The sequence below is a fragment of the Stegodyphus dumicola genome, chromosome 9 (genome assembly GCF_044657685.1).
Source record: "Stegodyphus dumicola isolate Sdum_Otavi_A_Nest chromosome 9, ASM4465768v1".
Classification (NCBI taxonomy): domain Eukaryota; kingdom Metazoa; phylum Arthropoda; class Arachnida; order Araneae; family Eresidae; genus Stegodyphus; species Stegodyphus dumicola.
The window spans coordinates 141,780,511-141,808,006 of record NC_140776.1 but is presented as its reverse complement, the minus strand read 5'-3'; the positions used below and the strand labels follow the sequence as shown (position 1 = coordinate 141,808,006).

General features: G+C 32.6%; 1 protein-coding gene across 1 annotated transcript in view; it reads right to left on the bottom strand.

Annotated features, from left to right (window-relative positions):
* LOC118188885 (transmembrane protein 184C) overlaps nt 1-27,496 on the bottom strand; it is a 46,523-nt gene that overhangs the window by 12,177 nt on the left and 6,850 nt on the right. Inside the window, exons 2-7 of the mRNA XM_035359404.2 lie at nt 16,301-16,337; nt 15,999-16,201; nt 12,518-12,592; nt 8,971-9,064; nt 4,975-5,087; nt 3,475-3,574 (exon numbers count right to left, since the gene is read on the bottom strand). Of these exons, the coding sequence (XP_035215295.2) occupies nt 3,475-3,574; nt 4,975-5,087; nt 8,971-9,064; nt 12,518-12,592; nt 15,999-16,201; nt 16,301-16,337 (622 nt within the window). The remainder of the gene's footprint in view (nt 1-3,474; nt 3,575-4,974; nt 5,088-8,970; nt 9,065-12,517; nt 12,593-15,998; nt 16,202-16,300; nt 16,338-27,496) is intronic.

The window sequence follows — 27,496 nt, the reverse complement described above, 5'->3', positions numbered from 1 at the left end:
CATGAGAAACTAAGCTGTCAGAAAAACTAATTTCAGATGTTATCACGAAAAAAAATTCAATCAAATTATAGTTAACTTCTATTTATTACATAATATAAAAAAGTAAAACAGATAAAAACTTAAGAAAATATAATGAACCAAGGAAAAAATACCTTAGAAATGTAGCTTAGTATGAGAGAGTTCGAAATAGGGTTCAAGGCAAAGTCCAACTTCACAGTCTTTGCACTAGATTTGTGTTTCTTTGCGAATTTTTTTTCCATTTGCATCTTTTCTTGCATTCTTTTTTTCTATTTGCATCTTTCTTTCATCAATCACAAGACTAGTCTTTGCTAGTTTCTAGAACTTCTTTGTAATTTTTTTTTTTTTTTTCATTTGCATCTTTCTTTCACTAATTGCTAAACATTTTCTAGCAGCCATTTTTGATTAGAAAAGGTAGCAAACATAGTGAAGTTTAGAGCGGTAACTACCAAGTACCTTCAAATGCTGAAATTTAGTGGACGACTAATGACATCTGTTGGTCAAAACCTAAATTAAACATCTAATACTGTATATAATTTATTTCACTGGCTAAACAGTAAAAAGACATGTGCACTCCTCAGTAAAGGAAGAAAAACACATGACTGCGAAAATCATGGGATGAGCAAATTTTGCTACATTTGAGTTGCCTGCAGAATTTGCAGAATGAGCAGCCAGAAGGTTAATACCAATTTTTGTTTTCAGAATTGCTGATTGTTTTCTGAGGTTGGTCAGTATGAAAAAATTTATTGTATCAATATACTCTGATGAAAATGTCTATTAAGTCAAAAAAGACAATTTTTTTATTAATTGTATTATCTATAAAACTATAAATTTTCTTTCATTAATAAATTTTTATAAATAAATATAAATAAAAACAAATAACAAGTAAATTTTTATTCATACAATTTTATCTCATGTTACTTAGCATTGAAAAGATAAGTAATTCAAGAATTTAATTTAAAAAGATGGAAAGTTATTCTGATATTCTTAGTATTATCTTTATGATAAAATTTAAAAAAAAAAAAAACTTGATTTATGATACTGAAATTATGACATACTCATTTTCTTGAAAAGAACAAACATTTCAATACAGCTTTTTTAATAATTATATAAGGTATATTAGGTATAAACATTACCATGCAGAAGGAAATTATAATTAAAAAATGAAGTATAGAAAGAGAGAAAGGATGAAATAAACTTCAAACAAAAATGCATATTCTGCTATACGATCAGAAAATAAAGTACGGATGTTAAAATAAAATTCTCAAAGATAAAGTTGCTTGATTCAAATTAAAACATGACTAATATCCAGATATGATTTACTAATATTGATAATTAATTAAAAAAATTAAAGTTCCAATCTAGATACCACTTTATGATTGAAAGCTTCTTTGAAATGATAAATGCATATAAAGGAACATAAAATAATGAAATTTGGTATTCATAACATATATGAATTAAAAAAAGGATATAATAATGATATTCCACAACAGCAAAAGAATTATTTGGTTAAAGCAGCTACTGAGTAAAATGTCTATGTGATGTCAAATCATTTCTGATTTAGATAGAAGCATTTATCTGGTATAGCATCAGATATATTCTTTATGAGTATTAGCTTATGCCATAGTATGGTCAGGCATGATCCAACTGTTTAGAAAATTTACTTATATTTGGGCAAGAGTTAATTCACATTCCATCCTTGGCTAAACATTAATCAGGAAGAAGTCAGATGATTAGAGTAGTCTTGGAAGAGTATTAACACCAGAGAAGTACTCCTTGAACAGTTGTACAACCAAGTCTGAGCTCTAACTTGCAAAGTTGCAACTTAAGAATTTGGTAAAATGGTATTGTAACAGACAGCACAATGTTATATACATACTGTGTCAGTGTGAGGTTGGTATGGTGGACTGTTAGTGGCACACCTTACAAAGGCCCCCCCCCAAAAAAAAAATCTCTGACAATAGTAATTCCCACATTACTGATGTCAATGTAAAATCATCATATATTATTCTATAACAATGAGAAATTACATATGGTGGCCAGCTTTTCTAAAAATATATCATACTGCTCCTCTATGAAATTGTCAAGGATTGAAAAAGTTCTAATTTTTCTCAGTAGTATTTCATATTGATGGATTGACTACAATGGCAATGCTAACACTAATAAAGTGTCTAATTCTTCCTCATCTAGCAAATGTTGCCATACTAAGTCTAATGATCCATGTATCACTAACATAATCAATAAATACTCTCTAAGGATTACATAGCAAAGTATGAAGATACAGACTAATCCAAGAAATAGCAATCAATGGGAGGACCATGCATTCATGCTCTAAGGACAGTTCAGGAAACTTTCTTTGTACTGACAAATTTAAAGGTTTTAATATGACCCCTGCTCAGTCTTGACAGGTCTCCTGGCAAAAACTGTATTTCTTTTTGGATACCTGATATAATGAGTAGAAATTTCCTGCAGAGCTATATTGCATATTTTAGCCATAGTTAAAGTGACCTCCAAGTCTTATTAAATTGCATTATATGTCTTATCAAATTACATTATAAGGTGGTGAGGGGTGATACTGAGTAGAATAGATGAAGATATCTTGAGAATTTTTTTCAAATAAAATCACTCCAAGTTTGAAGGCTATTCTATTAGATGAGCTCAAGCTACAAGATCAGATGGAAATTAGTCTTTAACATGTCAGCTCCTCAAGTGATTAGTTCTTTTTAAATTGCACCCTTCTCTCTGCTACAATTCAGTTATGACTAGTGTTAGAAAAGTGCCTTGATCAGTGTCAGACAATTGTGTCTAATTAATCAGTGGCACACAACAGAGTAGCCTCTAGATTTCCTGTTTTGCATGTTAACTGAAAACAATCCAAATGAACACTTTATACTTAAAAACAGCATTCTATGGGTGTGATATGGTTGATGCTTGTATAGCTTTCCAAGTACTTTATCATGATATTCTGTCATCTCTCTGGCTGTTCACTGCACACACATTTCTCAATTGTGCCTTCCATACCTAAGTTGCAGTGTTATTTAAATAGAATATAATTCCAACCCTACTGCTGAATGATATGTGATTATTCCATCTGGTCTCTTTCAGTCCAATAACACTGCCTCTTAATAGCTAAATACTGTGCACAGATTTAAAGCATCCTTGCAATATATAGGAGCTCATGCAACATCCACTTGCTATCACAATCAGTTAAATTTGACCTTTCACAGTTTTTCATATGCTCTGGTACACCATTATTTAATTGCTGGCCATGATTTCTTAACTGCTTATTTGGCGCTAAGGAATTTCTATGCCAAATTTCATCCAGATCAAATGATGCTTGATCTTTTGTCAAAGAATACACACACATCATACATGTATATTTTAGAATTATCAATAATAATACTTTTTGAAATTTTTTATTTTAATGCTCATATATAATATGTATAAACTATTTACCTGTAAGCTTCTGCCAACTTCTGCTATATCTCCACCAGGAGAAGTGAAAGATTCAGTGATAATACCAATATATGTCAAAACAGCAATAATTACAGACTGGCTGAAAGAATTTTAATAAAGGTTATAAAGAAACAATTAGATGTGCTTAGAATTTTACCCAAAAAGAGAGTAACATTACACGACAATTCTTAAAAAATCTGTCCATAATACATGTTTCTTGTTATAAAAGTTTAAAATAATGAACAATCTTCAAACATCCATTAATATAGGTACAAAGTCCGAAATCCGGACTCGTCGTAACTTCGGCGATTCCGGATTTGGGATATTTCCAGATAATAGATCATCAGTTTAAACCTAGTAAGATGGCATGTAGAAATTATAAAATTAAAAGTATGAAATCGTGATTTATGGAATAAAGAAGTATTTATGATCTAAAAGGGTATCAAAATTTACAAAAAAAACTTAATATTTATTTGTTTATCTTATTAAACATTTCTTTCAATGTAAGTTGCTTCTTTTTTTGCTAATACTTTCTCTTAAATTGAACCGGTGCAGCTATACGAGCCCTGGCGCTGGTTCTGGGTTTATGTGAATAACAAATTAGTTATTCTTAATTCAAATAATGTAATCTTTGGGTCTAAGAGTATCATCAACAAAATCTGTTTTTAGCATATGGAAAGAAATTTTTGATAAATTTTTCCTCGTCAACATTTTTTAGAACATTTAACTTAAATCTGCAATCATCACCAAGCGTAATGTCAACATCAAAGGTTACCATAATCCTTTATTATTCAGTTATGTATCTATGTGGAATGTTTTGGTTTGAGATGTGTGCCAAGCAGATATGCAGCAATCAGGCTAAATTACTGATCGTACAAATTTATGCTAAAATGATTTTTTCTTCAATAACAAGGTATTTTATTTAGTATTGAAGTGAAATTAAGAATTGGGACTATCCAGATGTTTTATTATGTGCGCAGGGGGGAATCAAACGCACATGCGTAAAGCCTACGAGAAAAACTTGTTTGGTGATTTTGAGCTGCGGATTGTAGATCATTCCGGACATTGGACATCCGGATTTCGTGCTTTGTACTGTACTTGAAATTAAAAATTCAAATATATTTGGAAATCCATATTAATACAATACAAAACAGATACATTATGAATTTTTATGTTCTATAAAATTCATAACCAAAAATGAAACTTAACACTAGTACTTCATATTCAACATATGATTAAATAATTATTATAATTTAAGAAACTTAAATAGGAGAGAGTTTCATTAAGACTAATAGTCAAAACAAAATTAATTTTACAAAAAATATACAGATAGAGATATAGGGTAGAAATATATGCTGTATTTTCTGCACATAAAAATAGACATAATAATTTCTATACATAAATGTATTTTGGTTATTTTTTTATTTTGTTAAAATTAATAAACACAATTTTTCTCATTTTTAAATCCAAAAAATTATGAAAAACATAACATTTACTTACAAAAATGAGAAAAATACTACAGCCTTTATGCATAAAAATTTAGCTATTGGCTTCATTGGAGCAAGTTCATTTTTATTAGCTTGATAGAAAAGTACAAGTGCATACATAGCTACCTAAAAAAACAAAGAAATCATTAAAAAAATTTACAACAAACACATTTTAAAAAAGAATAAAACTAAATGCACTTTGTAATCCCATATGTAATTATAACACGAATGAAAAGTCTAAGATAGAAAACTTTCATTTAATTCTTTGGTAAACCTTTACCGTTAGAATTCTATCATTTGACCGCAGTGTTAGTTCAATAGTGTTTTTGATTACACTCTTGCTTTGAAATTGATTACACTCTTTTTCTTACATCTTGTTTGAAATTTTTAGCAAAATCATGAAAACATCTGAAGTTCAGCAAAAGGCTAGCTTTAAAAATAAGGTTGGAAACCAATTAATAATACTTTTTAATGCTTTTATAAAGAGTGCTATGCCTAATAATGGAAAAGTATAGCTAATATTGTAGAGACATTAGGTTCTTTTTTGGAAGCAGTAGAGATGAAAAATGAACAAACACTTTCACCGGGAATCAAACCGCGGACCTCTGGAATATCGGCCCAGTGTGCAAAACAATACACCACGAAGATAAGCCAGGAAGGCAGGGAAATATCTTATATACTCCCCCTTTTAAAGGGCGACTAGGGTTTTTTGGGGACCCAATCGCAAAATCTTGGGTTGGGAGAATCATCATCCACCACTCTTTTAGTTTGGGCACCACTTTAGAGCCAGAGAGATGAAAAATTGGCAAACACCTTCACCGGGAACCGAACCGTGGACCTCTGGAATACCGGGCCAGTTTGCAAACCACTACACCATAAAGGCACGCCAGGAAGGTGGGAGAAATACCCTATAATATTACTACTATAAAGCACTGAATTAATATTTAAATACAAAAAATTTCTAATGTTTTGTATATATAGTGAAGTATCCATGAAACAGCATTATGGTAACTATTGGATTGTTTCTTCACATAGAGAATAGATTCATGTTCTATAAAGTTAATATGGAATTATTAATTATATAATATGACATTCAAGATATTAAGGTACTGCTAGCAACATTTTACATCTGGTGAAAGGGCAAATTTATGCTGAAAAGCATATTATTACAATTGCAAGCATTTAATGGGCATCAACACTAAAGGCAGAGAAGAGGTTAAGATGAGAACTGTAGTAGGCAGACATTTAAAAAGAGCATAATTAAAAAAATCATAGTTTAGGTTAATTGATATGTAAACACATAGTACATGATTCAGTATTTAATTAAGACAAGATTGTTCTTATGTCAAACAATGAATATTATTAAAGAGATTTGAAAATGTACACTGCGCAAAAAGAAAAAGGGACAGTTATTCTATCTCTCATTTTACTTCTATCTCTCGCTTTACTAGGCCAATTGACGAAATTCAACCTGTGGTTTTTATGTCTCAAAAGCGCGACTTAGGATACATATTAAATTTATATACAGCATTGTCCTAGTATAGGTATTTTGACACAAAATCGGATTATTTCTGAAATAACATGCCAATTTCTTTCCATATTTCGATTCTACGACTCAAATTATGCCAAACTGCCAAGTTTTGTAAAAATCGCACAAGTCGTTTTTAAAAAATTAGCTCTCAAAATTTTAGCTCCTCAATGTTAATTCAATTTGGCATGTATTTATTAATATCTCTTTTTTTTATTACACTTATGCGATTCCTTCTTTCACACTTCAAAATTTAGGTTCATTCCAAATAAAATTGGCCTTTTTTTTATGCTTTATTTTTAAAATTTGTATTTTTAAATAAATTTTATAAATTTTTCAAAAACCATTTTGAATTATAACCTGTACAAGTTTTGCTATCATCTTCTTTTGGTAGATGGGTTTCTAAGCATACCTGCAAAAAATTAGAGTTTTTTATTTAAAATTTCCCAAGATAAATTACAATTTACATTTTGGCACGTTTTGAAATTTGGCGTATTAATTATAAGCGATAATAACAAAAATGTGGTTTATGCACTTTGTTAAAATTATCTGAAAGTATGATAGATGACTTTTTCCCTCTTCATGGATAATGAAGAAAAAGGAAAGGAAAATAGAATGCTATAAATTAAGAAGTTCGCCAAGTGAATTATTCTTGGTGCAAACTGAAAAAATTTTTAAGATATATTTTTAAATTCTCATCAAAAATTACAAAATTTAATATCTACACATAATTTGAGGACCAGAATCGAAATATGGAAAAAAATTGGTATGTTATTGTCCAATTTTGTGTCAAAATACCTATGTTAAAACAAAGCTATATATAAATCTAATATACATCCTCAACTGCCTTTTCGAGACACGGAAAAAGAAATTTGAATTTAATCAGTAGGCCCAGTAGAATAGGAGATATAGAACTGCACCCTTTTTCTCACAGTATACCAGACATGTCAATATATCATTCCATATGTATTAGCTAATGTTCAGCTAGCCATAAACATGGAAATGGCTGGTGATCTCATAACTGTTGCAAATCATGATCCACAGCATTTATGAAAAATTAAGTAGGAGATGAAAAATAGTACTTCCTATTTTATATTTAGACTATGCAGGCATCAATAGTATGGAAATTATCAATGTCTCCACACAAGCAGAAATTCCATTGATGTTACAACAAAGGGAAAATAATGCTAAAATCCTTTTTTGAAATTTAAAGTATCCTTCATCTAGAATATAGTTCTACTTTTTTATAATAATGGCCAGACATGAATACAATGAATGCAAGCTAAGCATTTATTGGGAATGTTCAAACTCATAGATCATTAAGCAGTCATCATTATCAGGAATAGAGCCACAGGGATGAATATCATATCTTCAAGAAAGGATGATAGATAATTACTTACACCCACGCCTTCTTTGGGATTCACATCTAGGTGAAACAACATGGCAGTGAGCTCTGCTAGCTACCATACTGATGATGCTGTTTAAAGTGTCTGAAGAGTTAATGCACTGTCAATTAGGACATCTATCCCATAATGCAATTTTACAAAAAAAGTCTCAGTTATTCACCAAAAGAACTGCTAACCTCTCATATTCCCTGTTTTCAACTAACTTCTTGATTTCTATGACTCATTTATTTTCTCAGCTGGAATATCCATTCCAAGATCATCTATTTTTGAGCACAGAGGAACTGAAAAATGCAATGCAAATTGCACAGAAAACTATTACTAAGAATAACTCTCAGAAGTGCTTTGATGGGCTTTTGCTGAATCAAGAACATTGTCTCAAGAGAGTCTCATTTTAAAGGAGGGTGTGTTCCTGTTTTATAATTCTAATACAAAGATTTGTAGACCAGTTTTGGTGTTTGGAACTTTTGGGGGGGGGTTTCGCCTGGGTCCTTTGGTTTCTGTGCAAGGATGACAGAAGCCTATCTGGACATTTACTGTGGCAACAATTTGGAGAGAGTCGATTCCTCTTCCACATGTTCGTGCTCCTGTTCATATTGCATGGCCTGTGCAGAGGTGGTCTGCAGACATGGGAATTCAGGAACTGAACTGGCCTTTTCAATGTCTTGAATCCCATAGAACATGTGTGACTTATAGAGCATACTAGACTCACAGAATGGGACTTATTGAATAATCCCACAGAACACATTACGTTGGAATCTAGGCTACATCGCCTTAAGTAAGTGATAGAACTGACCAGTGTTCTGAAAAAATTGTATGCAATTCTTGCTGAAACATTTCAAACACTAGTGAGAACCTTTCCAAGAAGTAGTATTATTGTTGCAAAAGGTATCCCAACCTTGTACTAATTTTTCACTTATCTGCGGGAGAAACAAAATATACAAGCACCCTAATACTTTTAATTACGTAATGTATACTCGCATAGATAATATTAAATAATAATAAAATAACTCGCATAAAATATACTCAGATGAAAATGTAGTTTTAATTGATGAAGAAAATTTTAAGAATCACTTACAAATTGTGATGCATTATTTATAGCGACCACATAAGGATATGCATATTTTCCAGAAAATTTCCCTTCACCATATACTCCAAAAATTTCAGTTAGTCTATAAGAAAATTTCATCATAAAATTATGCAACATGGGCGATTAATTAAACTATCATTCATAAATATCATTGAATTATGAACCTCAAAGGATGAAATATAGTAAATGATGAAATATTAAATGATAAAATATGACACATATATGGTCGATAGGCCACAGATCTGATTTTTTTTATACAAGGGGGAGTCAAATGAAACCCATAATTATTTTTTTTAATATTATTTATTGGTCACACAGGGTACAGAAGTAAATCACTTTTCAACATAGTACCCTCCTCGTTCAATCCAAGTCCGCCAGCGCTTCGGAAGAGCCTGAATACCTGCAGAGAAAAAAGTCTTTTGGGAGACGGTGCAACCACTCGTGCACCGCGTTGCGTACCTCTTCATCGGAGTGGAACTTCCTGCCGCCCATTGCTTCTTTAAGCGGACCAAACAGATGGAAATCGCTCGGTGCGAGGTCTGGCGAGTAAGGGGGAGGTGGGAGGCATTCAAATTTCAGGTCTGTGATGATCACAACCATTGTACGCGCCGTGTGGGGCCGTGCATTGTCGTGTTGCAGCAGCACACCGGCTGACAGCAATCCACGTCGTTTCGTTTTGATGGCAGGCCGGAGATGATTTTTTAGGAGGTCCGAGTACGTAGCACTCATCACAAAGGTTCCTCGTGGTGTGTAGTGTTCCAAGATGATGCCCTTTTTGTCCCAAAAGAGGGTCAGCATAACCTTCCCTGCAGACGGCTGTGTCCGAAACGTTTTGGGTTTCGGTGATGAGGAGTGGCGCCACTACTTGCTCGCTCGCTTTGTTTCAGGCTGATGGTAATGCACCCATGTTTCGTCACCAGTGACGATTCGTGACAGGAAGGCATTACCGTCACGTTCAGCACGCCACAAAAGGTCTTCGCACGCATCAACACGTCGCTGTTTCAGTTCAGGCGTCAGTTGTCAGGGCACCCATCTTGCAGACACCTTATGAAACTGGAGAACATCATGCACTATATGATGTGCCGATCCATAACTCATGTGTACACATGCTGCAATTTCATCTATTGTCACACAGCGGTTTTCCAAAACGATGGCTTTAATGGCTGAAATGGTCTCTGGAGTCACTACACGCCGAGCCTGGCCGGGGCGTGGAGCATCGGAGCATGGACGTAACACCATTTGCAAATTTCCGGCCCCATTCATAGATTTGTGGCTGTGACAAACACGCATCTCCATACTGAACCTTCATTCACCTAAAAATGTCAATCGGTTTCACACCTTCACTTTGCAAAAACTGAATCACAGAACGCTGCTCCTCGCTGGTGCATGTGGCTGGTGGGGCTGTCATTTTGGAACTGTTGTTGCGCCGGTGTTTTTGCATCTGCCGGCTGCTGACACTTAAGAGACATCTGGCATATTATCGGAAACAGGCATGCCAACTTACAGCTCACTGGCGCCATATGCGGATTTTTATTTCTACTTTTATGGTTTTCAGTTGACTCCCCTACGTATATTTGTGAATGACACAATATCAGAAGAAAGAACAGGAAGATGATGTCTTACATATAAATATACTTGATCACATTTTACTTTAAAATTTGTACACAATCATTTGTGAAAGCAATTACACATGAGCTAATAGCTCAAATTCACTAATGCACAAGATTTTTATATAACCTATGTATTTACACAACCACCTTGCCACAATCTGGCGATTTTTCACAGATGAAAAAGTAAAAATTACTTATTGGATGCAGGATAATGGTTTTTGCGCCTTAAAAAAGAAAAAAAAAAAAAAAAAAATCCCAGGCTATCAATATTTATTACAAGTTGGCAAACATTATTAACATATGAAAAGAAAATGGTACTTTTCCATTTTGCTGGCGCAAATCTCGCCAAGCAGACAGATTGGCGACAACATACAGTACACACATAGAAAATGTTAACAAATGTTAGTTCTAAGAATTTTTTATTTTGAAGGCATAAACATTTTAATATTGTTTAAAATTTTGTAAAAAGTCAATAAATAAAGACAATAAATTTGTAAAAAGACATTAATTTAAGAATTTATTATGCTTTCATGGTTTAACAAGCTGATTCTCCGGTTCATATCATGTGGCCCCAAGTGACATCAACTCACATAAACTACGCTACAAAAATCTAATTCTCTCAGTAATTTTCTACATTAATTTCAATTTAAATCTTAATTTGGAATACAAGTTTAAATGCAAGAATTAATTCAGTTTGTATGAATAGCTTACTCAGAAATTATGTAAAACTGTAGTGCTTTACTTCACTAGTGCATTCTCTTTAGAATTGATGAATTTAACCCTTTGCCTCTTCTATATTTTCGCCTTCGGGTGAGCGGTGTGACTGCATTCTAATCGACTTAATTACTGTGAATGGCCTTAGGGTATAAAACTGTACTACCTGATAAAAATTCTATGTAATTGTATGCCAGTATTGAAAGAAACAATCAATCTAATAAGAAATGGCTGCGATTTGTTTTGAAAATGAGGCATAAAAGGTTACCAATGAGGATATTCTGTTTGGCATCAACTGTACCATTATGGGCGACTTTTTTGGTTGCACTGGCAAAACAGAAAAGTACCAAGGAAACATACTTTAGCAATTTAAAATATAAATTTAAATTATTTAATAAGGATTTTGTAATACATTAAAAAAAGTACTTACATTCTCTTCTCCAAATCTTCCTTTAATTTTTTTGTGCTATTCTTCTCCCTAGTACACAGCGATTTGCTTAATCGCTGTGTACTAGGGACTTTCATGACTTAATCATGAAAGCTAGGGAGACCTGGCTTCATGCAAAAGCAGCTATTAAGAGAACCCATTTTCTTTCTTTTTCCCTTTAGAAAATTTGCAGCAAAATTCTGTATTCTTGCAGAAATTTTACTGTACTGTCTTCCATTGCTGGCAACTTCCACAAGCTTATATTTTAAAACTAAGTTTAAGGCAAAAAATATCGTGATTTGTTTATAAAAAAAACACTGGAATTTGCAATACAAGAAAATAGAATGCATATAAAAATGGTGGCATTACCCATACTGTTATTAGCACAGTTGCCCAAAGAATGTTTATGTGTATGGTTGCCTGAGTTTGACACATTCTGAAAATTTGGTGACTCCTACTAAGACGGTTGCGTTAATACATAAGTACCAATTTTTGATTTAATGAGTCACTAAACAAAAGATTTTAACTCAATGGTCAATATATGTAAAATGACACTATTACAGCATTAACCCAGATTATTATGGAAAATAAATTTTGTCAAGTCTAAATTAACATTTCTTACATCAGAAATTTGTATATAATTATTGAACATGAAAATTTTTTTCTTTTTTTCAAATAAAAGTATTTTTAGCTGAGGAATTTTCTTTTTATATAATTAATTTGTGGTAACTGCATGATAATAATAATAAAATAACATAATATAATAAATAAGCAACCAACTTACAAAGACACTAAAGTAGTCAAAGGGCGAATGACAGTATATTGTAGAATACCATGTTTACAAGCTTGTATAAAATACCTAAAAAGAAGAACTAATAGTAAATAACCATAAATTTCTATTTAAATCTTCAAATACAACCTTGCACTGAAAATTGTTATGTGATATGAATTATCAAGAAAAAGTTATCAAAACAGCAAATAATAAAGTTTCAAAATGAATAAATTACAATTTAATAAATAAATAAACACATTATTATAACTAGATATTTAACAATGAAAGATTAACCTAAGCACATACAGATAATATAAAGAGCTGGTAAATGTTTTATTATAAAAACTGAAAATTTTATTTTTACCTGTAAAGAGACCAAAATTTTAATTCATCATGCCACTAAAATCTATGCTTATCAATAACTAATGGGATTATCATATCTAATGATGTGTGAGGCTAAAAGAAACTTTCCTGAGAAAAGAGCTGGTCTGTCATCTACTACTGAAGAGTTCCTAGCCTAAACATTTTTTATTGAAAGTGTATCCCACCTAGCTATGCAGGACGTTTACAAACTGAACTGAAAATGTTTCATTTGAAGAGCTGTCCTGCATATGATTTCTCCAAAGAACTAGTTTTACATAAGTCAACCAACCAAATATCCCCAAAATAAATATTCTGAGAAGTGTTTCTTTTACCACACTGTTGAGGGTAGCTTGCAGATATGATATGTTTTAGTAGTTAAAATATTTTTAATAAAATTAAATTTTGCCAATGAAATTTAAATATTTTCACTATTATGGGATCAAACCTTCTCAGTTCTTGAACACAGTTTAAAAGATACTTTTTATAACACTTGAATAATTTATTCTTTACATCTAGAATAGATGTACAACATCATGAAGAATATTTTGAGAAAAATAAACATCTAGTAAGTTATGAGATCCCTTATGGATAAATTGACCATTCTCAGTAAGATATAGTCCAATTAATAAATGAGCTACATTGATGAAATTTCATGCTAAAAAGGAAGAAAAAAAAAAAAAAAAAAAGCATTTAAGAACAAACATTTGGAATTAATGAGAAAAAACATTCAAAATAGTCTTTCCTTTTGTGCCCATTTAAATTATCAGCATGCTGTTTTATAATAATTTAATAACATACTTTTAACATATTTTATAACATAACAAATGAAATTTCCACCACAATGGAATTCATTCGGCAGGACATAGTTTCCCACGTGCTAACATGGAAATAATTCTAATCTGTTTCTGAGCTTGGTTCAAAATCCAGAGTTCAGGGATTATTAACAACACTAACCATGTTGTAAAAAGCTAAGAATTTACTTAGCTATAAAAAGACTTACCATATTTGCTGGCATATAAGATGCACTTTTTTCTTTGAAAATAGGTCTGAACAATGTGGTGCGTCTTGTATGTGGATACACAGTTTATTCGAAGTTAGCATTTCGCAAGTTTGTGAATGAGCCATAGCTTCATGGGATGATGTGAAAACAAAGACAGTGGTTAAATCATTTAAAAAGTGTGGCATTAGTAATACAGTGGATGGTACAGAGGATAATTTGTTGTATGAGCACTCAGATGCTGATTTAGATGAGGATTCAAGTGACTTAATTCTGGATATGAATGTCTGGGTTTTGACGAAGAGAATTAAAAAGTGTTCTTTCCCAGACAGATTGGGTATTTGCAGAAAATATTACTTTATATTTGTACTTATATTTAAAATACAGTAAAATTCATTATAATGATCAGTACTAAAGTTTTATTCTTCAAAAATGTGTATAAAAAGAGGGTGGGTCTTATACGCCGGCAAATATGGTATATACGCTATGCATTAACACAGTCTTAACATTTTTTCATTTTAGTCTTTAATCTCAGTCTTCTTTATCTTAAGAAGAACTCTCCTTGGCTTTGCTATATGTCCAGTTTGGATTTCTTAAAATGTCAGATTTTCAGACATTATTTAAAATGATTTACTTTTTCCACAGGAATGATGTGAAGTACCATGAAGCTTTGAAGTAATTGACTACACAATATTAGCACTGAACAGATCTGCCACTTTGTTTGCCTCTGCTCGACTAGGCCGTGATTACTTGCCTATAGACTAGATTTCTTTCTATTTCTTTAAAATGCAACTGAGGATTACAGAAGTATCAGTTCTTTGTGTTCTCCATATTTTCATCAAAAGAAAATTTTCTTTGAGCTTCTTCATGTTTCTGCTCAAGAAAGGTTTGCAATTCTTTATAGGTGATATAATATCATGAAATTAGGTTATATGCCTGATCATCTCCTTGATTTCTTTGCTTGTATACAGACACATTTTTTTGTGTTTACATACTGCCTAAATAGAAAGTAAGGCAAATTTGGCCCCATGTTTAACATGTTAATAATGTCTGATGAAATTTATATGCAAGGGGTTCTAGCCTTCTACAGGCATTCATTATGTGAGCCTTTCATTGTGCAAGGGATTATTGTACATATCAAATAGAATACGGAAATCATCTTGCAACAAAATTTGGTGACAAAATTGAATGCCCCAAAATGAATAATTTTAGCACTTTCTGCTTATCAACACTCTCCTCCTGAAAAGTCACAAACTGTTGATGACCAATTTTTTGCCCAGATAAGATACAAAACCACTTTAAAAAATACCACACTAAGAATTACATAAAATAGGAGCTAATATACAAATGCAAGAAGCATCCACAATAAAACAATTTTTAGCTTTAAAAAAAATCAGAAATTTGGAGAAATTCGGTATCATGCACAACTTGGCACTGCGCACACTGTTGTTCTTCCCTTGTACACATCAATCTATTTTGACTTAAAAGTCACAGAATTGTACAAATTTTGGTCCATAAAAATTGATTGTTTATGAAGTGCTACTTCATGAAAAGCAAATTATTGCATTCTCTACTACTGGACAAAGCACTATCCATATTTTTGAAGAAATAGAATGCCTATTTTCATCAGCTGGCAGCCTTTATGGTTCTTTATAAGAAAAAAAAAAATATGTACCCGAATAAAACAAAAACAAACACTAATCAGGAAAGTGACTGTCAAATTTGAAGGCTAAAATCCTCTCTCATCTGCTGTATGCTAGCATATACATGGGTTGCCATATAAATACATTTTGGTCACATCATAGGTTGCCTATTCTGGTGACATAGTGCATTGCTCATAAATACTTTTCAGCCTGGTGCACATAAAATAGAAAATTTTACATTATTTGGCTGGTCTATACATCTGCATTTGAAAATTATGATTGATCTTTCAATTTTATCATTACTTGCTACAAAGGTTACAAAGAAATTCGTTCAACAAGAATAAAGGAAAACAAGTTAAAATTTGTCACTCAAACCAATTAATGTATAGATATTTATTAAAAAACTTTATAAAGAAACATAAGGTTCATATTAACAACATGCACATGGTAAAGAAATCAACATATGCTAGGATGAAAAAAATATACTTACTTCCCACCTGGGCAAGGAGGAAAGCAACATAAAGGGAAAATATATTTTACTGGTTGTCTACATTCTAATGAAGAAGATAAGTCCATTTCATAATGAAGAAAATTTAATAGAAACACCATAAAATTATATATCACATATGCTTCATAGCATTCTCGACATGTGTCCAAATAAATGCCAGTCTTTGGGAAACTTAAGGCAAGCCACTGAAATGGAAAGATGAATTAGTTAAGCTGCACTTATATAAGGCAAGCTAATTAAATATTCACCATCATAAATGAAAACTAATATAAATGAAGACTTACAGCATTAAGAGCATATATTGGTACCATCCATAGTATTCTAAAAAATAAATAAATTTAGAATTTTAGTTTTTTAATAAAATATTTTAAAATTTTTTGTAGAAAACACTTTTTTTTTTTCATAGAAATAAATATGTTCTCATGTATAAGATGGTAATAATGACAACTTTTTATGAAAGAATGCAATGTACTGGCAGCAGTATATTAAATTATTAAGTAAGTATGCTTTACATTAATGCTTGAGAGAATACACTAAACCAGTGCTCCGCAACCTTTTCTCACCTGCGACGCACAAAAAATCTTTCTGGAATTTCGTGGCACACCAAAGAGTTCAGAGTTATCAAGGAAGTGCCGAAAAAATTCAAATGCTGACACACTTACAATCACACACACACAACCACACAACAGTGAAATATATAAAAACATTTAAAATAGACATTATTAAAGAAAAAAATTGTCATTGTGTATTAAATACATGATAAAAAATTGCAAAATGTCAAATACATGTATTTGATTGTGGCACACCTATATCCTACTGGCGGCACACCGGTTGCGGAGCACTGCACTAAACTAACTATAATACAGCTAAATATCCCCTTATAATAGTCATACAAAAAAATTGCCAAGATTGCTAATTATAATTTAATACGATCTAGGATGAAATATAAGTTTATGTTATATCAAGCATGGTTATGAGATTGGAAGAATTTAAAACCACACCAAAAATGTGACACTTCTACCACTATGTAAATTATAGACTATGCAAAGGTTTAACTCGTATTTCAAGTTAAAATGGCTATCACATTTGGTCGCCAAAGTAACAAACTTAGATAGCCTGCTTGTAATGTACAAATTTCATATGCCACTAAATGCTTATATTGTGGGCTGCTTAAATATTTTGTACCATTCTTTTAATACACTTGAAGTTTTGATATACTTCATGGCAATAATGCATTATATTATCCATAGGAAGGCAATATGAAAGTTTACCAAAAGCTGCTTTACATCCACAGTTTAGAACAACAGACACATTGATCATTTTATCTGTGATCTGATCTTTGAAGCTGGAATTAAAGCCATGCCAATACTCTGATGATAACATCCTTTGTGACATCTCTACTGACTTTTCTCATCCATTCAAGTCAAACTCCTTTCACACACTCATCTTTAATCATCTGCAAAATCTATCACATCCAGGAATTGCAGCTATGATGAAACTCAATTGTTCTCATTGTGTACGGCCTGATATGAGACATCATATCGAAAATTGGGTTGGTTGAAATCCTGTGAGTCTTGCCAGCGATCGAAAATAACTAGACACACTAAAGCACCATTGGGTACATTCTTTCTTCTTGATGCATGCTTTTCACAAATTCATATGGATATTGTTGGCCCGACACTGCCATCAGAAGGCAACACGTACCTTTTGACTCTAATAGATAAATTTTTCAGATGGCCTGAAGCCATACCTATCCCCTGATATGAAAATGGAAAGTATTTGCAGAACTATTTTAAACTCATGGATATCTCACTTTAGCTGCCCATTGGTTGTAACAACTGACCAAGGTTCTCAGATGATATCTGCAATGTTTTGCAGAGTTTACTCGAATTTTGAAAACAAACAGAATCACAACCACAGCCTATCATCCAATGTCGAATGGCATTGTTGAATGATTTCACTGGCATTTAAAATCCACGCTTAAGGCTCATGAGGCCAATAACTGGACTGAAACACTTCCAGTTGCTCTGCTTGGCATCCGGACAGCCATTAAGGAGGATCTGCGAACATGCTGTGCAGAACTAGTGTACGGCACAACTCTCAGGCTGCTTAGTGATATTGCTAACATCATCTAGGATATCTTCAATTTATCACTTTATCACCAATCTACAGCATAGATTGCAACAATCAAACCCAATAGCGACATCTGTACATTGTCAAAACAAGTATTATTATGTAAATTTGAACCTAAAATAGTGCACCTCTGTATACTTATGTATCAATCACGTAAAGCCACCGCTGTGCCAGTTATACTTAGGTCTGCACAAAAAACTTACCAGAACAAACTGTTACAACTGAAATAAACAGCATTAAATCCACTGTGTTCCATAGACCACATCAAACCGGCCTATTTGCTTTCATACTCTCATTTACCTGGACTGAAACCACCAGACTTACAGACAGTTCAAGAAGATAAATCTAATCTAATGAACTTTAAGACACTAACTGTCATGAGATCGGGAAGGCACTTTCCAAAGAAACTTGATTCTTATATTAAAATTTAAAACAATGTTTGAAATTTGCTTTTTCATATATTTATTAATACTTTACACTATAATGTGTGCATAGTACGTAGTCATAATGTTGAACAGCATTTTAAGTTTTCTAATTTTTTATCCTAATTTTGTGTTAAAAAATTACTCGACAGCACAGATCCTCTTAAATATTTCATCATTCCTTTAAGCTGCCATCAAAGGAAGTGTGGAGATTCTCTATAGTGACAGTAGTAGGGAGTGCAACTTGTGTCCCCTTGTGTATGCTGATAAATGCAGCAACCCTAGGTAGAAGCGATGAGACCGGACCGGCCGTTCGAGTAGTAGCATGCATTTTTGAAGTCTCGAAATAAAGACAAATTTTTACTGTGTAATATGTCTGCTGAAAGTTCTTAATGAGTACAGTGAGAACATTTAATGTAATACAGTCAAAAGTCGTTAATCCGGACTCGTCGGGACTTCGGCGATTCCGGATTATCGATTTTTCCGGATTATAGATCATCAGTTTAAATCTCGTAAGATGGCATGCAGAAATTCTAAAATTAAAAATATGAAACCGTAATTTATGAAATAAAGAACAATTATGATCTAAAGGGTATCAAAATTTGCAAAAAGAAAAAGCTTAATTTTATTTGTTTACTTTATTAAACATTTCTTTCAATGTAAGTTGTTTAAGTTTTGTTTCGTTTCATGTGATAATACTTTCTCTTTAATTCTATTAAACAGACATAATTTCTTGTTCAGTTACAAAGTTCCGCCGTTCAAGTCCTATAATTGCTGTGTCAAGAACACCGACTAATTTGTCAATCGAAATTTTTTTGTTTTCAATAACCTCTGTCACTTTTCTTCGCTATCGGAAGCGAATTATAATGACGAGGAACTTGTTTTAAATCATATCAAAGACGGAGCATATCGAGATGAAATACTACATTTGGTAAGGAATTATAAGCCAAATAAAATAAAAACATCTGCGCTGAAGATAAAGATAGTGCTGACAAATCAACTTCCAATTCATTACGCGCCCGCCGCCGAGCAGCGTGAAATTGATAAACAGATTTCGGATTTCAAAACATACTTTCGCTTTAGATCCTTTACATATTAACAAATATATATCGGAAATTCGATTTGATATAATCGAAAGTTTAAGCTTACTTTTATAAAATTGCTCTTACAGTCTGCAAAAAATAATAAGCCGGATGCAATTCGAAAATTAAGGAACAACGCAATCATCAACATTAACTGAAATAGATAATTATTTAGCTTATACGTCCATTATACATAAAATGCGCACGCGAAAACGTATTCTGCACTTGCGCACACTCATGTGCGCAGTCGTAAAAGGTCTTACGCGCACGCGTGAACGCCTCTGCGCATGTGTCAACGCGGCGCATGCGCAGAAAGTTTTTAGTTTTGATGTCCGGATTATAGATCATTCCGAATTATGGGTGTCCGAATTAACGACTTTTGACTGTATATGTAACTAGAATCCCGTGGGATACCCTACAACCACAATGATTACCACAATGCTTAACTAAATATTCAGAACATTTTAGTAGCTTCTGCACTTCTATCGAGGTACTTTTTTTTATTAAAGTGGCTGGCAAATTGATCTAGTTGTCACCAAAATCAGCAAACTTAATTGGCCGCTACGATGTAAAAATTCAAATGCTGCCAAAAGCCTCTCAGCTGCGTTAACAAGAAGTATGTTTTTCAACTTAATAAGTACACAAAGAAAATCTCAAACACAATTTTACTTCACCTAATTTAAATACTAATATCTTACTTTAACATAATGTACCTTACAAAGATAATTAATCAGCAGATTCTAAATTTACATTATGATGTTCTAATTTGAAGTATATACAAAGTGAACTAAAATAATAACATTTTCTACATTATATATACTCAAATGAAAGAACTGAATATAAACATCTAGCATACACTTAACAGACTGAGTATATTTGAAGCCACTAAGAATTTAATGAAATTACAGTGGCTCACATTTGTTTTCAGACACATATATTTTTTGAAATTTATTTGTACTAGATACAGGAACAGGGAAGGTACTTACATATTATCACAACCAGGTTGGCGCGATTTGTAAGTTTGAGTAAAAAAGTATGAATAGAAACAAAATGTACATTTATTAATTACAGATAATTTTTAATAGTTTTTTATATTATTTTGTTTTAAAATATAAAATAGCAATTAAACCCTTCCGGTTTCGAATTTGAATAAGTTGCAAAATTATTTTTTCGGCGGAAATCTTTTGGCTATTGCTTTTAGCACTGATTGAAAACCGTCTTCGCCATTATTCCAATCTATAACAGTTTTGTCAGCAATTCCCATCTCTTCTGCACAAAATTTAATTGAGGTTAACTCTTTACACCAACAATAAATGAAGTGCACCGCTGTCACAAATGAAATTCGGCTACTTTCAAACCAATTTCCGGTTTTCACACCCAAATGTTGATTGCACTCTTCGACGTTACATTTCCAGAAGATTTGCTTTCCAAAATACAGTTTCATTTTATGAGAATTTTTACAAGTACGTTCGTTCGGTATAATTCCATATCCCTGCAACAATTCAACAGCATCTTTTTCACTCGCAGGCAGATCCCAAATACCCATAGTTAAAGTATTTCAGGGCATTCAATCTAACCAGTAAGAAAAATAATTTCTTTACGAAAAACTACGTATAACACGTAGGGTTGCCGTAAGTAGGGTCGCCAAATTTGGCGATTTATGCGAATTTTGGCCTGGTTGCGTTAATATGTAAGTACCACAGGGAATTCACATATTTGTTTAATGCATTATTTTTTCTGTATATTAAGCTTAGTTTATTCCAAAATAAATATCGTCAAAATATTTCTCATTATAAAATCATTTCTTCAAAAATTATTAATCAGTAACCTGCATAATAATTTGGACATTTGCAAGTTTTATTCAGATGCTTTGCCAGATGTTTCTTATCACAATTTTTTTAAACCACTTGCGCTACAACTAAACTTCACGGCTGCGGTGTCGTGCGCTACAATATAACAAGCAGTAAAGCGTCTCATTTACGCCTCTCCACGTCTGCGAGTGCAATCCAGAGCTATAACACAAGAAATAAACAATCTCATTGTTAGGCAACGTGTGCACCACGTTATTTTCATTTTTACGATAAAAGCCTATCGACGTGGTGTTCACGTCGCTTGCGGTTTGAGACGAAAGCATTTCGACGTGTGTGGCACGTCTTTTTAGTGCAAGCGGTTAATGAAAAGACGCCACAACTATCACCTGTAATTAATTACAGGTGACTAATTACTTGTTTAACAAAATATATTAATAGTCCCACACCTGATGTAAAATGGCAAGATGCTATAAATTAATCACAAGTTCTGTTAGAAATTCAATTATTCATTTTAAAGATGGTAAAAGTATTCAAAATAGCTAAAAAAAAAAAACTTTAATGTAAAGCAATCAATTGCTTAATGATGGAAATTGCATACAAACACTGAAAATTCCCCAAAGTCTAGGCCATATTCCAAGCTAACAACCAAGGAATCAAGAGATTTATCCCATGAGAAATCAGACAAGACCCAAAAATTAGTTCTGCAGTAAAAGCTAATTCTAAAACTGTTAAACTTTGTGTCCATGTTGTCATTAGGACACATGGACACAAAGGGAAATCAGCAAGAAGGAAATTCTTTGTCAACAAGGAAACAAAGAAAAAATGACTAGCATTTGCAAAATCCATGGTAAGTAAAGATCAGAGCTTAACACATTGACTGCCACGGCACTTTTCGGATTCCGGACCGAGAAGCCAAATCAATTTAATTATATTATTAAAAATACTAATTATGATTCATAACAATCATTAAAAAGTTTACAGGAATTTTTTTTGTAGAAAAAAGGATCCTACAAATTATCTCGTAGTTGGCTTTTGTTAGACAAAGCTCTTCGCAGAAGCCCACTAGGAGTCGATTTGTACAGACATGCTTCGACTTGTCGCCTCAGTACAGCTAAAACAAGCGCTAAGTGAGTAACTTGTAGTGGCGCAAAAGTGGCAAGTCAAGAAACTATGAGATAACTCGTATTGGGTATCCTGAAGAAGAGCGCTAATACGAGCTATTTCGTGTTGGGCAGTCAACGTCTTAAACTGCACTGGAGCCCACCACAGCCACTTCTCAGTTTATGGGATAAATCATAATTCTAGACAGAGTGCACTACAGCCCTAAATAAGAAGGCTCCAGCACTTCTTTCATGTAATTATAGAACAACCATTTCAGTAGAAATTTGATGTCAAAAATTTTATTTTTAGCAACAATAAAATTATATTAAAAATTTCTTATTAAATTTTAATTTACTTCTTTACATTTTATTTCATTTAATTTTACTTACTTTAATTATTTTAATAAATAATAATCATTAATTTATTGATTACTGATTAGATAATAATAAATAAATATTGTTATTATTAATTAAATAACTATGAATTTGATAATGATAAACTATTTAATTTTTTAATTGTTAATAATTTTAATAGTAATTTTTATTTATTTATTTACTCTTTTTCCTTTTTCCTAATGGTCTTCCATAGGGCTCTGGCACTTCTAATTTTAGAAATTAAGCCCTAGCAAAAATTTATCATATTTGAATAATATTATACAATACAAAATCCAAATGTCTAATGATTGAAATGATCTATTATTCAAACCTCATGTAATTTTATTTATTTATTTAAACTTTTCCTAGTAGAAACACAGATAACATGGAACTCAAAAGCAAATGTGCCCTAAATCAATTTTTATTCTGATTATCTGAATTATTTTTGCCAAAAAGATTTTTATATCCGCAACAATATTCAGTCATCCTGATTGTGTTTTGTCTTTGAACACATGATGGCTAGTGAATTACATTTTCAGGTTTGGATCTTGAATGGCTATGTGTGTAAGGAGGGTGAAGGTAGCTTTTTTCTAGCTTATCAATCTTGTACATAATAAGTGAAACTCTAAAGACCAATGTTTACATGGAGTAGAATGCTGCAAATGTCGATTTCGTTTTCGTTAGGATGGAGGGAAGAAGAAGAAAGAATTAGGTTTTTATTAACTTAAAGCTTAGCCAGCACTACAAATTGCACTTATCCTTAACTTCCTGATTTGGTCGATTTTATTATTGTCTTCTATTTAATATTATCACCATTATCAAAATGAAAGTTTCAGTAAAAGATAATACCACTGTTTTACTTTTCCTTTGAAACTTTATATCCATCAATCAGACGAAGGATATCAGAACTTTATATTTCACTTTGAATAGTGAATATTTTATTTATATGAGACACCAATCATACTGATTGCCTAGAACACCAAAAATAATAGAACTAAGTTTGTTTATAACTAGCTAGTACCATATTTCAATATGATGATGATAGCCACAAATTTAAAGATTTTTCGATAATATCACAAGCGAAAAATTAAGTTCTTTAATTAATGGAATATACGAAGAAATGATAAGGGAAGATTACATAACTGAAGTCTTCAATTACAATGACAGTGCTCCAACTGTTAATTAATGAACAATAAAATGTATAGTAAGCAAAAATGGCAGAAAATAATAAGGGTATATCAAGAAAGTTGCCAAACTAAATTGGTGATGTCTAATGCTGAGGAAATGTGGCAAAAAAAATGGCCAAGTTTTCTGATTAATGGAATATATGAAAAAATTATGATGATGATATAGCTGAAGTCTTCGCTGTAATGACAAGCCTAAATCATCAATCGATTATCAGATGGTGAAACCTGTAATATGGTTTTAAAACCAAAAATTCTCAACAAGGAAATTATAGGACTTGAACAATAAAATTTTGTAGCTGAGCAAAAAATTATGTACCTCTATAAAAATAAAGAAAAAGTATTAACACAAAAAACAAAATTTCTTGAAAAAATTAAGTTAAAAAAATTAATGAAATAAAACAAATGTTAACATTGTTTCTTTCTTGTAAATTTTGAAGATAAGAAATGCTCCATTATTTTACAGACAGCCATTCATATTTTTTATTTTATGATTTGCTAATTTTACTACATTTAAACTAACGATATAAAATTCAATTTCTTTTTAATTCAGCAATTTCAAAATCCTGAAGACCTCCTGATTCCAGATCTTGAACGTTGCACTGTATTTGCATTGAGATTTAATATATTTGGATTGAAATGATGAATTTCTTTGAGGTGAAAAACAGATGAAAATTTAAATCTGAAATCTTACTGTTAAAAACTGTACAGGGAGCATAATGGCTTGGGGATGCTTTGCTGCCTTTGTGATGGGAAATCTTCATAGAAAATATAGATTATAGAAAATAATGTATATCAATATAATTTTTAGTCCAAAGAGGCAATTTGCCCAGAAGGACTATTAATTTTGTTTTGTAATTTGGTGTTGATTCATTTATAAGCATTGTTTCACTTTTGAAATTGTTGCCACCAGATAATATTGCCCTGTATTACATTTAAACAAATTAAATAATAAAGAATCTGCATAAATGTATGCATGTTTCTCACACTGATAAAACAACGATACCTAGAGCCATCAAATTTTGAATAATGTAATCTTTCACCGAACATGGGCATCCGGTTGCCGTAATTTGGAATTTGTTTTATCATCGTTCATATTTTCTAAAACATATTTTCTAAAACGATTTTTTTCATTAACAAACTCAAGGATTTCATAGTAAGCAACAGCAACGTTGTACAGAAAAAAACATTTTTGTCTCCAGTGTGCGAGACTACGTATCCGAAATTCTAAAGATATGCTCATTTTAAAATTGTTTTGCAATATTGCTGCTGAACTGAATTTTATAGTTTAAGTGCGAAAAACATGATATTTAATAAATAAAGGTAACACACAAAACGTTAAAAATAAAAGCACCTTTTAGCGTAATGTAAAATCTGAATGCTTTCAGATTTTTTTTTCGTTGTTATTTCTAGCAGTAGCACTTGATAAACATCATTCGCCAGAGCGAAAACACTCGGTGCAAACACACAAGGAGAAAAAACATACAAAGTAGAAACATCAATGAACTGTAAACAGAATTTTTTTTTTCATGAGTAAATACTAAGACAGCAGGGCATACTCCGCTCAGTGTCTATGGTCACTTCTGCATAAGATACAGTCTGGGGTGGATGATATTGTTACGAATTTGGTATTTAAAAAGCTAATGTTAGTTCAATTATAAATTAAATGGTTTTATTTCTCGCGCAGTGCAGCGCGTGATGAATATTAAAAGAAAGCTAAGCCGGAAAAATTAAAAATACAAGAGCGCGTGCGTTAAATAAATAAATATCTCTTTTTGATTTCGAGAAAGTACTGGAAAATTCTAGCGCGTGATTTTAAAATCTTATAAAAGGAGGAAAACATCTCAGTTTGTAGTAGTTGCTTAGTTTGTTGTTGTTTAGAAAACTACTGTTGTTGATTGTAGCGAATTCGCGGATTAGCGTTCTTTAGCTGTTTTGAATTACGTTCTATTGGACATTTGAGTAGTTAAAAGAAAACTACTGTGAGATATTGTAATACTGCGTGATAATTTGAGAAAATTTAAGCATTTTTGTTGTGATAATAATAAATTTTTGTTCATTTTTCATCGGACTTGTGCATTCATTTAGTAACGAATCCGTACGCACGCAACAATTTTTGGTGTCAGGAGTGGGATTTGAATGCCAATAACAAGAGCGATGGAAGAGCAGTTAAGGCAATTGATAACAGCCTTTGCCTCGTTTAAAGAAGAAATGAAAGAAGAGATGAAATCTAGCCAAGGAAAGATGGAAGGGTCCGTCAACTCTGTTAAGGACGAAATGAAAGCCGTTCAAGCTGGTCAAGAAAAGATTGAAGCAGGTCAAGAAGAAATGAAAAGAGAGATTACCTGCATAATAGAAAATAAATTTGAAGCTATGGAAGGCAGAATTGACACAGTTGAAAATAAAGTTGGACTAATTGAAGAAAGAGTTTCTTCGGTGAAAGAAGAAATAGAAGAAAGAGTTTCTTCTGTAAAAGAACATATAGAAGGGAGAGTTTCTGCTGTGGAGGAACGAATTGAAGGAAGAGTTTGTGCCGTCCAACACCAAATCGAACAACAAATTGATGAGAGAGTTTCTGAAGTTGCCAAAGAAATGGAAACGTTAAAGAAATTCGTAGCGACGGCAGGGAGCAAGAATGATGATTTTAAATTCTTACCGATGCCTGCTCGTCCACCTCTGAAGCTATCCACATATGATGGGAAGACATCCTGGCAAGTGTGTAAGACCCAATTTTCTATAGTTGCGGATGCGAATGGATGGGATTCCCAAGCTAAGGCCTGTCATCTCGCCGCTTCTCTGCGAGCAGACGCAGCGGATATACTGCAGACGCTTCCCGAAAACCAAAGACTTGACTTCGAAGCTCTATCCGGCGCATTGGAGCTGCACTTTGGCGAGAAATGTTTAAAAGACTACAGCAGGCTCCAATTAAAATCTCGTCAACAGAAGCTCACCGAAACGCTTCAGGAGCTCGCCACGGATGTTGAAAGGCTGTCACATCACGCCTTTTCGGAGTGCCCGACAGAAACAAGGGAAATCCTGTCCCTGCAATATTTCATCGATGGCATCCGGGACCCTGAAATACAGAAAGCACTGCGAATGGCGGATGTTAAAGATCTGAAAAGCGCTTTAGTGTATGCCATGAAATTTGAGGCAGCCCAGCAAGCAACTCTTAGGGATAGCTACCCAGTCAGAGCTGTGCGAGTTCACGACCCAGGGGACCAATTGATGGCTCGTTTAGATGATTTATCCAGACAAGTCGATGCTTTGATACAGAGTAGCAGTGAGAACAAAGTGGCTGTAAGATGCTGGAGATGTGGTTCTGAAGGTCACCTACGACGGCATTGCAGAACACCCCAGGGCATGGATAATAAAA